Source organism: Micromys minutus (assembly GCF_963924665.1).
Source record: "Micromys minutus genome assembly, chromosome: 1".
Classification (NCBI taxonomy): domain Eukaryota; kingdom Metazoa; phylum Chordata; class Mammalia; order Rodentia; family Muridae; genus Micromys; species Micromys minutus.
This window is the reverse complement of record NC_137969.1, coordinates 40,542,608-40,557,890: the sequence shown is the minus strand read 5'-3', so window position 1 is coordinate 40,557,890 and position 15,283 is coordinate 40,542,608. Positions and strand designations below refer to the sequence as shown.

General features: G+C 38.8%; 1 protein-coding gene across 1 annotated transcript; it reads right to left on the bottom strand.

The window, feature by feature from the left end:
• Window positions 1-212: 212 nt before the first annotated feature.
• Window positions 213-10,943, bottom strand: C1D (C1D nuclear receptor corepressor). The gene is made up of 5 exons (XM_080921222.1): window positions 10,878-10,943; window positions 5,932-6,078; window positions 5,107-5,173; window positions 4,235-4,290; window positions 213-1,791 (listed from the first exon to the last, which is right to left on the bottom strand). The coding sequence occupies exons 2-5, from the start codon at window positions 6,067-6,069 to the stop codon at window positions 1,627-1,629; spliced, it is 426 nt and encodes a 141-aa protein (XP_080777348.1). The 5' UTR covers window positions 6,070-6,078; window positions 10,878-10,943; the 3' UTR covers window positions 213-1,626.
• Between the last annotated feature and the right edge of the window lie 4,340 nt (window positions 10,944-15,283).

Below are 15,283 nucleotides of genomic sequence, written 5' to 3'. Positions count from 1 at the left end.
TACAGACATCAACTCTGAAACCTAGACTGGAGCCCAGTGCTTGTCAACATGAACATCAGTGTGTTTACCTGTGAAATGAATAGCCCAGTAAACTGCCACCATTCAGCTCCTTGGTATGTTGTAATAATTATTTCAAATTTCATGCAATAAAATGGAACAGACTCGAAATATTTTATTTCTACAAAAATGCTGAAAGAAATAATTAAGGATATTCAATTTAGTGGGACACAGAGCTGGACTTTGAAAAATACCTTGGTTAACAATTGTCTGCAATTGTGAAAACTTTCATTAAAAGCTCCTTTCTTTATAAAATTTAAAAAGAGAAATACAAGATACAAGTTTGTTTGCAATGAATAACATTAAGAATGCATTCTACAGTTACCTTCATAAAGCACGTATGTCTCTAATGAAGTTACTTTCGCTATCATCAGAGAATTAAAATAACCCAAAGAGAAACTACAAATGCTCACAAGTGTTTTTACTTCACCAAGTATCTGATACCAGAGCTGAGACTTATTCTTTAAGAATTTAGCATGCCATGCAAAGTTCATTATAACTTCAGACCATTTCCAATATTGGCTGCCTAATTAAGAAATTCATATAATCAAAGTTAGTTATAAAAAATTAATCATGGACAATTTCAACAACTCTAATTCTCAAAAGCAAAAACACTTGGCTATCCTTGGCCTTCCTACACATGACAATGTGGGTCTAGGGAAGCAAGGTTATATGAGCTCAGACACTAGAAAGGTGCACTAAGTGGAATTCATCATAACAGACACTCTGCAAAAAGATAAGTCACAATGTAAATATCATTTGATTCCTCCTGTGCCTAGGGGACAGTTTTTAATAAAGAAGACGGTTCAAAACATGCACACGGCTTAGGAAATATTTAGTCAGAAAGATTCTACAAGAGTGAGACCAAGAGAACAGAGGACCATGATTCATAAATGTTGTCTACAGGAGGAGCTGCTCACAGCTGCCTCATCTGGAGGCCATGGTCACTCATGCAGTGGACAGCAGGTCACAAGTGAGCTAGAGAGCTACAATATTTATCAGCAGGGAATCACGCCAAAGCCAACCAAGACATACAGCCTTAGTTTCCGTCAGTATTAATGAGAATTTTATTTTAAATGGAACATGAAGAATTAAAGTACAACCTGAAGGTTTCAATTTTGCACTCTGAATATCAAGACAGCAATTACTCCAAAAAAAAAAAAAATCACAAACATGGTGAACTGAACAGAAAACAGAGTATTTAAGTCGTTACACTTCTCGCCACTGTGAAAACAGATGCCCTATAACTCCAGTCTACAGACAGCACACTTCATAGCATCATTATTCATTTAAAACACTGCAAATGTTTACAGAGAACATTTGGATTTCACAACTGCTTATCGAATATCTTACAGTATTAAAAACATCATGATGCTCTATATGAAAATCAATAAAGACAACTTAATCTTTCTCAGTAAAAAAAAAAGATTCAGTATCACAAATGTAATGTGTAAATTTATACATGAATTCAAAAAGGAATCCATTTAAACACTGCATGGTCACATAACTACACTGTAAACTGATAAAAATGATGTACTTCTTGAAAACATGTACATCAAAGCCAAAAGATTAGTGTTTACTTTTCCCTTTATTAGCCACTTTTGGTGTGTTTTTTGGTTTAGGTTCCCAGAGTGCGTTTTTGACAAATCTAGAAGCAGCACCCCTGTCCAGCTTGGCAGCCTTCTTCTTGTCTGTTATTTCTTTGACTCTGTTCATGTAGACTCTGATTCTTTCCTTAGAAAGAAAAATAAAAGGCAGTCATTTCTGGAGCTGTTCAGCATCGAAAGGTTTATCATATGCTTTCTCAGTGACAATCAACAGTGAGATATCATTGCCTGTTAAATCTGTGGTACAAATACACAGGATAAGCGCGCCCCATCCTTTCCTGGAGCTGGCAGTCTAGGAGAAAGCTATATATTAATGCTGGGGGTGTACCCCGAAATCCCAGCGCTTGGAAAGCAGAAGCAAGTCTTTGAGAGATCAGCCTGTCTGAAGCCAGCTTGGGCTGTACATGACACTGTCCAAAATCAGCAACAATACCCAACCAAACATTTTAGAAGTGTTCTGAACTCTTCCAGAGAATGATTCACACTAAAATATCACTATAGCAACAAACAATAACTAGTTTATATATGGCTCTATTTTTTTAATCAATGCTAACCTAAATTCTCGTTTTAACTATTTTGTATCTGAAGAATAAATTGTAAATCTGAATTCTCCTTTATTTGTGTCAACAAATTAACTTCTCCCATCATTTTTCTAAACAGAATATGGGTGGGGCAGTATTTTTATCTATTTTATGTTACTGTCAAGTGTCATATTAAAATCGGCAAAATGAAAATGAGATCTTTTATTCAATTTCATAATTTTAACTGGTAAGTATATAAAATTTTTTAATAACATATACAGACTTTAAAGGTAAGACACACAGTAGGCCTCTGGAACACTCTGAATCTCCTGAGAATATTACTCAGAATAAATAAATCTCATACTTCAAATGGTGAACTAAATGTGATGAAAACCATAATACAGTAAAAGACTGATCACTGCTTAGCAACAAACAAGTTTCATCAGAGTAAAATAGGCATAAACAGTAAAACACAACCTCTTCACTATCCAAACGGAGCTGCTCCTGTCAAACCTGTGAGCTGACCGAGGGCAGTGCTGGAGCCCGGCCCGCCTCAGGAGCCCTGCCCTGCCACTGCTCTGCCTACGAGCATCCACACAGCTCCTGCCTCCCCTGGTCTGTCAGTCCTTTCTCCCTTCTCCATTAAAACTGGACACTTTCCCCAGAGACTCCAAATCACTCTATCTGCTCTGTTTTTTTTCTTTTGCCCCATAAATTGCTTTTCTAGCATCCTGCACAGTCAAGATGCAGTGTTTCTATTATGGTCACTGTGTTTCCCTTCATTCCAAGAGTGGTATCTGCCATACCTCAGCTTTTTCTCAGAGGTATCTTCACTTGAAAATAATACCTGGTCCTTAGTAGGCATTTAAGTACCACTGAATAAGGTGACTATTTTCCAACTTGTGATACATGACAAATAACAAATCGATTTCCTCTAATTCTGTAACCAATCAGTAATGTCTCTCACAAGGTCAACAACGGAATACACTTAAGAATGCCTTTTATTTGCCAATCCTTATCCAGAAAATTAATGTGCTCTCCATAAAGTAGATGCTGAAAAAGAATGAAGACAAATGACCTTATCCTTTTATAGACATAATATTGAGTATTCTGTGTTGAAAACAATTTCATAAAAGGACACTGTTAGAAAATAGACACATAACCTGTACGTCTTAAAGCTAGTAGCAAATGTAACGTCTTAAAATTTTTTCATAACTATTATATTTAAACATAAATTTATTTTTCCCTCAAGAACTTTACAAAAAAAAATCCTGGTCTATATTTTTTTATATACTTTACATTTGAAATGAAGATACGTAGATTACTTATTTTTAAGTAAATCCTCTATGCCTTACTAAGATGTAACTAATATATATTACTAGTTACTATATGACTTGAAAACAAAAATAATTTCGTGTGTTTCACATACACATATACATTATATTTTATGTGGACAAAAAAATAAATGTATTAAAACTCTTATTCATAAAGCTAGGTCAATAAGGAAACTAACTATAAGTTTCATTTCTATTTTTCTTCTTCCAATTGGATGATTTGATTTAATATTTGAAGTCAGCAAAAACTCCAAGATATTAGATCTTATTTAGTGTACTTATACATCTAAATGGAACACAGAGACAAACCTAGAAGATTTATTACAGGTTATAAATATGTCACTGATGCAGAATTACTGGACAGTATACATACAGCTGGTGCCAAAAAAGCTTTTAGCTTTGTTGCTGAACTGAATTCTTTACTGCTGAGAAAATGAGTTAATGGAGAAATTGAAAAGGTAGGAGAGAAATTTCCCCATCTCTGCTAGTAAATCAACTGGAATACACTTTTAAGAATTGTGAAAGAGTTTTTTTTTCCTTAAGTAGCCCTGGAGATGAATAAAATTTAAAGAATTTATAGGAAAAATAATATGAGAATTATAATTAATTACTAGAGTGATGTCTCCCTAATGATCAGTATGACAATGGCCGTATGACTGAACGTTCAGAGGCACACAGCAGGCCTATAAACAGGGATGAAGCGCGGGCATCTCACCAGTTCCTGCTTCACTGGATGCTCCTTGGGATTAACTCCTTGAGTTGCCAAATAAACTGTAAGAGAAAGATGGTATGAAATAAACTGTAAGAGAATAAAGTGGTGTATATAATAGTAAGGGTGTTATAATAACAGAAATTCTAGTTATTAAAAAAAGGATGTTAACAGTTAATTCAACTTCAAATGATCTGTCCTCTATGAAATATTATTACAATGTATAGCTCACAGGAATCATGTATTCTGACATAAATAAAAAGAAAATGTGGCTAATAAGATTTATTATAAAAGACAATTCTATGTCAACTGCTAGTTCTTAAAAAAAAATCATCTGTTTTAAGTGACACCAAATTTATTACTTTTTAATATTTAAATACAAATATTAGTAAATTAATTTTTACATTTACAATTATATTACATCTCTTGCTTTTCAAAAGAATACCACAGGGAAGTATCCCTTTAGTTCTGTCTTTATAATATAGACCTGTCTGTTAATAGTATAAAAATAACTAATAATTAGTGAAAATTCTTTTTAACCAGAGAATAGTATCACAAGGAATTTTTCAAGCTTGGATGACCTATGTACATTGTATAATATTAATATTTTGTTATAAGATAGTATGAGAGTCAAAAGAAATAATTCTCTTAACTGAGAAAAGTCAAGTTTACTAGCAATAGATTATGTGGTGAAAAGTCTCTGAAGAGACATTTAATTTACATCTTTATATATCAGGATGCTTTTATCCAATGTGATCTAATTGTATGTTTTGTGAAAACAAGCTAGAGTGTATTAATACTTGGACTGTTAAACATATCACTTAATATTGTTGACAGAATAATATGCTTTGTAATCAACTACAAAGTAGCATACATACCCCAAAACATTGAATTTAAGGTGTATGCAGAAACTAAATCCACCTTTGCTTGTTCCAGTGGGTCCAACTAGTAACAGAAAAGAGACAAGATGAAAGATACACACACACTTCGTAAACCAACAGATGACAATTTCACTGGTTCCACCTACAAGGTCGAAAAGCATGCTGTCTTAGTTCCTATGGTTCAATAATAAAATGATCTAGTGATCATTTACAAAATTTTCTTAACCAGTGATTCTTTTTGTTTACATCTGAAACTATATTTTAAATACCACCTCAACACTCCTGAATCCCTTCTCTGATCTTCTCTGATTCACAACCTCTTTTTTTCATTGATACAAATACCCAAATATAACAACTGACTTATTTTTTGCTTAAAAAAAAAATGCTTCTGGATATCATTTCTGATAAAACAGGAAATGTTTATAGTCCAAATTATATCAATTTCAGTTTTATAATCTGGACTTTTATATCAAAAGTAATTATTCAACATAAACTCACTTATATGTAAGATGCACAATGAAATACTTAAGTCAATTCTAAAGACTGAAGAAACAATTTAATTACTGTTTCCAGAAATGCTGACAATATCTTAAAACACATAAAACATCAAAGATAGAATCTGTCACAAACAATATTGTGAGTGTGTGTTGCTTTTCAGTCAAGCTCCCAATGCAGAAGCTTTGTGGGATGTTCTGGCTGAAGGCACTCCAACACTTCTTCACCTAAACTCCAGCAGGAAGACATGGCCAGTGTTATACGACCATTTCTTTCTAATGTTCTGTCTTATGAAATTCTATCTGTACATTGTAGATTTTAAAATACCTTCTGCAACAACTCGTTTCTAGAAACAGACATCATGGTCTTCAGCATGTCATCCACAGCACCCAGGGAGCTCTCCAGGGCTGTTAAAGAATCATGAATTTCTACAGGATAGTCTTCATTCATTTCTTCACCTGCCATTGTGAGTAACTGAGGGGGAAGAAAAAAAAAAACCTCTCAGGATTCATATTGGAGACAGCTTTAGAAAGAAAATATGAACATTCACTTTTTAGTAAGGTTAGGCAGTGAATCTTAGCATGCAGCATACAAGTCTAGAGGAGCCACCTCCCAGCCTCTCTTCCTAAAATGCATGGGGAAAAGAGGAAAGAAGCCACACGGGTCACACATCAAGGCCTGGAGATTTTTCCAGCTCTGACAACATATCACAACACCATATATCAATAAGCTGAACCCATGTTCAACTGGATCAAAGGTACATGTACTTGGGAAGTGGAGCAAGAGGGTCAGATCCAAGGGCCCTTAGCTATACACAAGTTCAAGGCCAGTCTCTGCTCCAGGAGAAACAATGTCAGAAACAAAAATAAATGGGAGGGGGTACATTTTTAAAAGTATTCTGTTGAATGCAAAGATTTTTTTTTTAAAAGTGATAAATACATCCTGTAATGTCTACTGAAAAACTCAACAAAGTGAGTTTCTCTAAAAAGTTTAAATTTTATTTAGTTTTTTAAAAAACTTAGGTGTTTTTCTGACCATTCCTTTTTTAAGCTTAAAAAACAGAAATCCTAGATATCAAAAATCTTTATCAACTAGCACTGAAATTACTTTTCAGGTGTTTAGTGACAGCGGAGTAGCAGGAGTTGGGTGAATGGAGGCAGACACTTGTGCTTCACTGATGCTTCCACACTGACCAAATCGCTCCCTGGCCTTCAAATGTTCTGTTCATAAATAATCTAGTTGGTCTAATTATCTGCAACATTCATTATCAAAATTGTGGATAATTCTGTTATATATGAAATTATACATATGTGTCATTTAAGGACATACGGAAGCACACAGTGGTGAAATCATCTAACAGCATGAGCCTGCTGTAAAAAAGTATTCTCGTAAGGAACACAAGAACTTCCACAGAACATTATAACCAAGGTAGATGGCGGGTGAGTCGCACTCTGAGTCTGGGAGTAGATTCAGTTCATGCAGCATCACTGCAGCATCACTGCGAGACAGAGAAGGTGCAGCCTCCACAGCTCTACTACAGAACAGAGGAAAGGTATGATGCGTTCACCAACCCTGCCCGGCTGCTGGCCAAACACTCACAAATCTAATTTGATCAACAAAAGCTGAAATTTCAGATCATTTGATTATATTACAAATAGCCTTCTTTAAAACATTCTAAATTCACGGGGGGTGGGGGTGGGGGCTGCCTGCGAATTGAGCCAAGGGCCTCATGAATGCTAAGTATACGCCCTACCTCTAAGCTGCACTTCCAACCTCAAAATATAATTTTCTCCATGTTTATCTTATTATTTAAAAATGTATCCATGTGAAAACACTTAGATCAGATCCAAATCCAAATAAAATATATCTGCAGCACAAAAGAATACAGAGCCTCTGCAAATCAATTTAACAAACAAGCAGAAACTATACACAACTCTCCGAAAAACAGAAGCCCGCCGTTTACAAAAGAATCAAGTAACCAATAAACATAAAACTATTCAACTTCACTAAAGAAACCACAAGAACAAGATCCCATTTTTCATGTGTCAAACAGCACTTAATGTAAGCAGAGGTGGCCACCAGCAAGCCCTTTTCACCATTAACAGTTTGATTTAATTAAGCATTTTCAGAATTTGATCTTCCACTTCTCAGAAACATATTTAATTTTCATGTAACATAATGTTAAGGGGCATCCACTACAGTATTTTTCAAAGACAAGGAACAGCCTGCACGCCTATTAATACAGACGGATTAAATAAACTGATATATCCATCCAATAAAGCACTCTGAGCAGAGAAAAGCGCTGACAGACAGTTTACACGATCCCTAAGACATGTCAGGAAGGGAACTGAAAAGCAGCATGAACAGTTCTTACTTCTTTCCTTACAATGTAAGTGTCTATAATGCATTTCCTTATGACACGGCCATGTGTAGGCTTCCTCGCCTGTGTGAACCCAGCCCGCCCTCATATTGCCTTCTCTCTATTCAAGAAGACAACCTGAGTCAGGGATGTACTTCTTGTACGGTTTGGGTCTGATTCATGGAAAGTCCGATGTCACACGGTGGCCCTCAGCTCATGACACTCTTGGAAGACAGCAAAACCTTTAACGTGTTTTTTAAAAACATGCTTTTAACAGACAAGACTGAGCTGGCAGCTTTATGGTCATATTGGGGTGGGGGAAGTTCAAGAAGACTATGGACTTTGTGGCTCTCCCTTCCCTTCCCTTCTCCAGCCCCCCACCCCACCTCTGCCTGTCACATACAAGAGCAGCAAAGACAACCAGCCATGGACTGAAACTTTAAAATGTGAGCCCAATAAGCCTTTCCTTTTTCAGTTTATCTCAACTTTATGTGGCAGAAAACCAACATGCTTATACATACATGTGAGTTTCTTTAAACATACAAAACAAATTGTTAACTGTAGCTACATCTAGGAAAGGGGAGAGCGGAAAGTGAGCAGTAGCTTATTACGCTCTCTGTACTGTACTGCTGGAGATTTGTGAGGTTGAGACATAAGTTTGTAAATAAGAGTTTCGTGTGTTTGACATTTTGAAATTTACTGAGATAACAAATGCTTACTTCCCACTTCGTAGCAGCTATAATAAACCTATTATCCTTTACCTATACTACAGTCAAAGACCCAAAATATCTTCTTTTCCCTAGAGTTGAACTTTCTCCCAAAATAAAGGTATATTTTTCCTCATTCTCATTGCCTCTTCTAACTGAGCTTCCTGTGTGACCACGCCTCCCACCAGCTAGTTCAAGGGAGATGCTGCAAATCCACCTTTCCTGTGTGCCCACTAGCCAAGTTTGAAGAATCTTAACATCGTGATCCAGACTTACAAAAATTACAAAGTCACTATATGAATCCAAGAGGACAATGTATATTAAAAATGTGTATTAAAAATTACACACACACCACCACCACCACCACCACCACCACCACCACCAAGCTTGAAGACTAGAATTCAGATCTCCTGTATGTGGAGGGTGCCAAAATATGGAACCACCCAGCAGCCTAGCTGGACTGGTTCGGGTCAGTGAATCCTAGCTTCAATGAGAAACCCTACCTCAATAATCAAAGTGGAGAATGATAGAGAAAAACAGCATCTTCAAACTCAACACACACGCACACCTGCATGAACACCACACATAAATACAAAAAGATACAAATACAAAAGTCTAGCAATAAAAATTACATAAATTACAAGGCTGGAGAGATGGCTCAGCAGTTAAGAGCACTTGTTCATCTTCCAGAGAACCCAGGTTTGGTTTCCAGCAGCCAGTTTGGGCAGCTCACAACCATTTGTAACTCTAGCTCCGTGGGATCTGAGTACTTTTACTGGCCTCTGTTGGCACCCACATACATGTGGCAAATACACAGAAAAAGGCAATGAACACATACATATAAATAAATAGAAATATTTTAAAGTTCATAAATTCGAGGAGCTGATTAAGACTAGAGCCACACTGGAATCAACTTCTATCTGATGCTTACTTCAATATGTTTTCAAAATGAAAACAGGAAGCAACAAAAACTATCTTCTCAAAAAACATGGGGCTTGTTTATTAAATTACCTCTAAAGTCATGATAATATATAAGGTTGTGATGCAGACTAAATATAAATAAACTCTTAAAGTTGTACTCCATTAGTAGAATGCTCAAAGTATTAGCTCAAATTATTACTTATTATTTATGAAAGTGAGAATAACCAAAAGGTAACCCAATGTGGAATATTTAGAGCCATACATAAGGAGTTAATGGTTTGGAATCAATAGCTACCGTTTCTACACAGAATTTTTAAAAGGTAAAAACAAAAGAAAACTGCATTCTTATAGGCTCTGGAAAGCATCTCTAATTTGGAAATTTCATTTCTATTACATGAAAACAACAAAAACTGTTCACGTCGTCATCTTATCTTGTAGCAAAGCAGTTCAGTCTATAACAGTTCAGTAGAAGTTTTCTAAAGTTCAATAAAGGCTTAGCTGTTATTTATAAATAAAAACTAACGTTGATACACAGTTCTGTTTACTTAGTCCAAACAAGTTGATAACTACACCACAAACATCTCACTAGGGCAAATAAACCCTTTCCAAGCTAAAACTGGTGTTGTAGTCAACAAAATGTAAGTCACTAAAGCTATCTTCCAACAGAAATTTGAGCTACGATGAATTTTCCCCAGATCACAAAGAAAAATTACTCTCAACATAATCCACTGCAGCATGAAGCTGCTGACTGGGCATGATGTCGCTCGCCTTTAATCCTATCACTTGGAATATGGCGGGAGGCAGATCTCTGAGTTCGAGGCCAGCTAGGGCTACACAGAGAAACCGTCCCTCGGAAAAGGAAAAATAAAATTAAGGAAACCGTTATTTCAAAAGAGCTAACACTGCCACCGCAAGCATTCCGACCTTGGGCGGAACAGTAAGGACTGCTCAGAAAGTTACTCTCTCCACCTTCCATTCTGTCTCCGTTTGGATTTGGAATCGGCAAGAAAATGATGGCGTTAGGTGTTTAACTTGTCGCTTTTCAACCCTTGAAAGGCAACGTAAGCAATCAGAGAAAAAAGAGAAAGACGGTTGTGACAGAGAAACCAAAGGCCGAAGCAAGGCAAAGCCCGAGAGCCGCCATTGACAGGCTCTGCCGGCTACACTGGCAGCGAGAAGCCCCGCTCGACTCCTCCCAGTCCGCCACAGTACGGACGTGATCCCGGGGTGCGGGGAAAGAGACTGTGACAGCAGCACAAGCACCAGAACTCAGTTTTGCACAATACCTCAATACCGTGGACGCCTGTCTCCGGAATAGAGGTCGCACAATGATGACGCCATGACACGGTTTCTGCCTGCCGGGCGTGCGTCGTTCCCGGTGCGCGTGCGTAATTTAGTTTCCTGGCTCGCCCCGCCTCCGTCCATCCCGGAACTAAAGGCCGCGGTCTTTTTTTTTTTTTTTTTTTTTTTTTTTTTTTTTTTTTAACAGACACATTTATTCTTTTAATTAATCATTTTATCTACTTACATTCCAGCCGTTACCCCCTTTTAGTCGCCCCCAAGTTCCTCACACCATTCCTCTTTCCCCTTGCCTCCCAGAGGGTGTTCCTCTTCACCTCCCCAGCCCCCATCCCTGGGACCTCAAGTCTCTCAAGGATTAGGCACATCTTTTCCCACTGAAGCCAGACCAGGCAATCCTTTGCTCCGAATATGCAGCGAGGAGAGAAGGATTGGTGGGGTGGGGGTTGGTTGTTCAGTTTCTGGGAGCTCCCTGGAGTCCAGGTTAATTGAGACTACTAGTCTTCCTATGGGGTTGCCCTCCCCTTCAGCTTCTTCAACCTACCCTAATTCCTCCATAGGGTTCTCTGACCCCATCCACTGGTTGGGTGTAAGTATCTTCATCTGTCTGAGTCAGTATTGGCAGAGCCTCTCAGAGGGCAGCCTTCTAGTTAAGCAAAGGTCTTTAAAGTCTCCCACCAGGGTGGCAAGCGTGAGGCTCTGGCATCTTGTCTAGATTGGACTTCTGCAAACCGAGTGTTCGTTAAACCTTTGTCCAGGTCTATGCTTTGATGAAAACTGGGTCCAGAGTTCTGTGAGCCTCAGATTAATCTCTTTTTTTTGGGGGGGGGGGGGGCTGATACCTGGTTAGGGGATAGTTATGAAAATACAGTTTAAAAAAAATTAAATGGGAATATATGCAAGGTACAAGACCAGATTTATGTTATTTTTGTTTTTGAATGGGTCTCACTGTGTAATATAATACTGGATTACTAGTGTTGTGCCACCATTCCTAACCGTGTTGGATAGTTTTATGTCAACTTGACACAAGTCACCCTAGAAGAGGGAATTGCAATTAAGAAAATGCCCCCCATAAGATCAGGTTGTAGGCAGTCCTGTAAGGCATATTCTCAGTGACTGAGGGGGGAAGGCCCAGCCAATTATGAATAGTGCCACTCCTGGGCTGGTGTTTCCTAAGCTGTATAAGAAAGCAGGCTGAGCAAGCCAGTAAGCAGCACCCTCCATGGACTCTGCATCAGCTCCTTCTTCTAGGTTCCCACCCTGTTTGACAATAACAGCAGTATGGAAGAGTAAGCCAGATAACCCCTTCCTTCCACAACTTGCTTTTTGGTAACAGTGTTTCCTTGCAGCAAAAGAAACTCTAAAACACAAGATTTTTATGATTGTGGGCCCACTGTCACACTTCTCTGGCTGTGAAATGTGTTCCAAAAGCAATGCAATGGATAAGGCATTCTGTAAGTCCACAGATAGTGGTTTTGGCAGAAGTATTACGTGCAGGAAAGGCAAATCTATAACCAGAAAAAGTATCTACTCCAGTAAGAACAAAACGTTGTCCTTTCCACAGAGGAAGTGGTCCAATGTAGTCAACCTGCCACCAGGTTTCTGGCTGATCACCACGAGGAATGGTGCCATATCTGGGACTCAGTGTTGGTCTCTGCTGTTGGCAGATCTGACATTCAGCAGCACCTGTAGTCAGGTCAGCCTTGGTGAATGGAAGTTCGTGCTGTTGAGCCCAAGCATAACCTCCATCCCGGCCACCATTGCCACTTTGTTCGTGTGCCCATTGAGCAATGACAGATGACTGGGGAAAGAGGGTGGCTGTCCACAGTACAGGTCATATTATCCACGTGATTATTGAACTCTTCCTTGGCTGAAGTCATCTTGTGAGTGTTTACATGGGACACAAATATCTTCACATCCTTTGCCCATCTGGAGAGATCTATCCACATACTTCTTCCACAGATGTCTTCCTCACCAATTTTCCAATTGTGATCTTTCCAAGTCCCTGACCATCTAACCAACCCATTGTCTACAACCCATGAGTCAGTGAACAATCGTACCTCTATTTCTTCTTCCAAACAATGTAATACCATATCACTGCCCAAAGTTCTGCCCACTGTGAAGATTTTCCTTCACCTGTGTCTTTCAGGGTTGTCCCAGAAAAGGTTGTAATGCTGCAGCTGTCCACTTCTGGGTGGTGCCTACATAACGTGCAGAGCCATCAGTAAACCAGGTCCTAGTCTTCTCTTCTTCAGTCAGCCGATCAGAGGGAACACCCCATGAGGCCATAGGCACATGCTTGGCAGCAAATGGCATTGTAACAGGAGTAGAAACCAGGATCTGCTCGAACCCAGTCATGTATATACCACTTCCATTTGATAATAGACTGCTGTTGTGCATGTCTTACTTTATGACTTGAAGGGTCTGATAGCACCCAGCTCATGATGGGCAGTTCAGGTCTCATGGTAACTTGGTGTCCTATTGTCACACGTTCAGTTTCTACTAAGGCCCAATAGCAGGCCAAGAGATGTTTTTCAAATGGAGAATAGTTGTCTATAGATGACAGTAGAGCTTTGCTCCAAAATCTCAAAGGTTGCTATCTGTCACCGACACCTCAGGTACCATTGGGTCTGCTGGATCATATGATACAAAAGGTAGAGCAGCCTGCACAGCAGCCTCGACTTGTTGAGCCTTCTCCTGTTCCAGGCCCCATACAAAGCTAGCCCCTTTCTAAGTAAATAGGCCTGAGTAACACACCCAAGTGAGGAATGTGCTGTCTCCAGAATCCAAATAGGCTCACTAAATGTTGTGCTTCTTTCTTGGTTGTGGGAGGGGCCAGGTGCAATAACTTATCTTTCACCTTAGAAGGAATATCTCTGCATGGCCCACACCACTGGACTCCTAAGAGTATAGATGGTCCTTGAATTTTGGTTGAATTTATTTCCCATCCTCTGATATGCATATGTGTTACCAATGAGTCCAAAGTGGTTGGTACTTCCTGCTCACTTGGTCCAATCAGCATAATGTCATCATTACAGTGCACCAATGTGATGTTTTGTGGGATAGACAAACAATCAAGATCCCTTCTAACAAGTTATGACACAGGTAGGAGAGTAAATATAACCTTGAGACAAAACTGTAAAGGTATACTGCTGGCCTTGCCAACTGAAAGCAAATTGCTTCTGGTGGTCCTTGTGGACAGGTAATAAGAAGAAGGCATTTGCTAGATCAATAGCTGCATACCAGGTACCAGGAGATGTGTTAACTTGCTCGAGTAAAGAAACTACACCTGGTACAGCAGCTGCAATGGGAGTTACTACCTGATTTAGTTTTCAATAGTCAACTGTCATTCTCCATGATCCATCTGTTTTCTGTACTGGCCAGATAAGAGAATTAAAGGGAGATGTGGTGGGAACCACCAACCCTGCGTCTTTCAAGTCCTTGATAGTGGCAGTAATTTCTGCAATTCCTCTAGGAATATGATATGGTTTTTGATTCACTATTATCTTTGGCAGAGGAAACTATAAAGGCTTCCATTTAACCTTTCCACCATAATAGCCCTCACTCCACAGGTCAGGGAACCGATGTAAGAATCCTGCCAATTTCTGAGTATATCTATTCCAATTATACATTCTGGAACTGGGGAAATGACCACAAGCTGTGTTCGGGGACCTACTTGACCTACTGGGAATCAGACATCAGTCAAAACTCCATTAATCACCTATCTTCCATAAGCTCCTACTTTAACTAGAGGCCACACTGTTTCTTGGTATCCATGTCAATTCAGAAACAGTATCCAATAGACCCTGGAAAGTCTGATTATTTACTTTCCCCCAGTGCACAGTTACCAGAGGACCATAGGTCCCTCTGGGGAAGAACTGGAGAAAGGCTAACAGCAAAACTTTTAGGTGTCATATCAAGATCTTTCCTCAGAGGAACAACCCTGAGACTACCCCTTCATTCAAGGCGTTCTGAGTCTGCAAATTGGTTCAAGTCTGGAAATTGGTTCACTGGCCGAGACTGTCTTTTGCCACCATCCAATATAGCCTTTCTTTCATTTGTTTGAGAATTTTTCTGCTTATACAGATAAAATAGATATACAATAGGCTTCCCATCTATTTCATGCCTGGAAACACCATGACTGATTAGCCAGTACCAAAGGTCTGAATGAGACATGCCATTATAAATTTCATCTCTCCTGTGCTGGCCATTATGGTCCATGTCATTATAAACATTGTTTGTCTACACTGTCCATTAAAATAACTACAATCACTTTGTCTCTGGCGATTCCATGCTGCCATTTTAGATGGTTCTTGAATTTTGGTTGAATTTATTTCCCATCCTCTGATACGGATGTGTTACCAATGAGTCCAAAGTGGTTGCCACCTGGCCC

What these genes read in the sequence shown, in the direction of transcription:
- C1D (XM_080921222.1), bottom strand. Translation starts at nt 6,069, where the DNA reads ATGGCAGGTGAAGAAATGAATGAAGACTATCCTGTAGAAATTCATGAT. An exon ending in GAAACGAGTTGTTGCAGAAG is followed by an intron (nt 5,174 to 5,931) that starts GTATTTTAAAAT and finishes TTCTGTTACTAG; the next exon opens with TTGGACCCACTGGAACAAGC. An exon ending in CTTAAATTCAATGTTTTGGG is followed by an intron (nt 4,291 to 5,106) that starts GTATGTATGCTA and finishes TTTCTCTTACAG; the next exon opens with TTTATTTGGCAACTCAAGGA.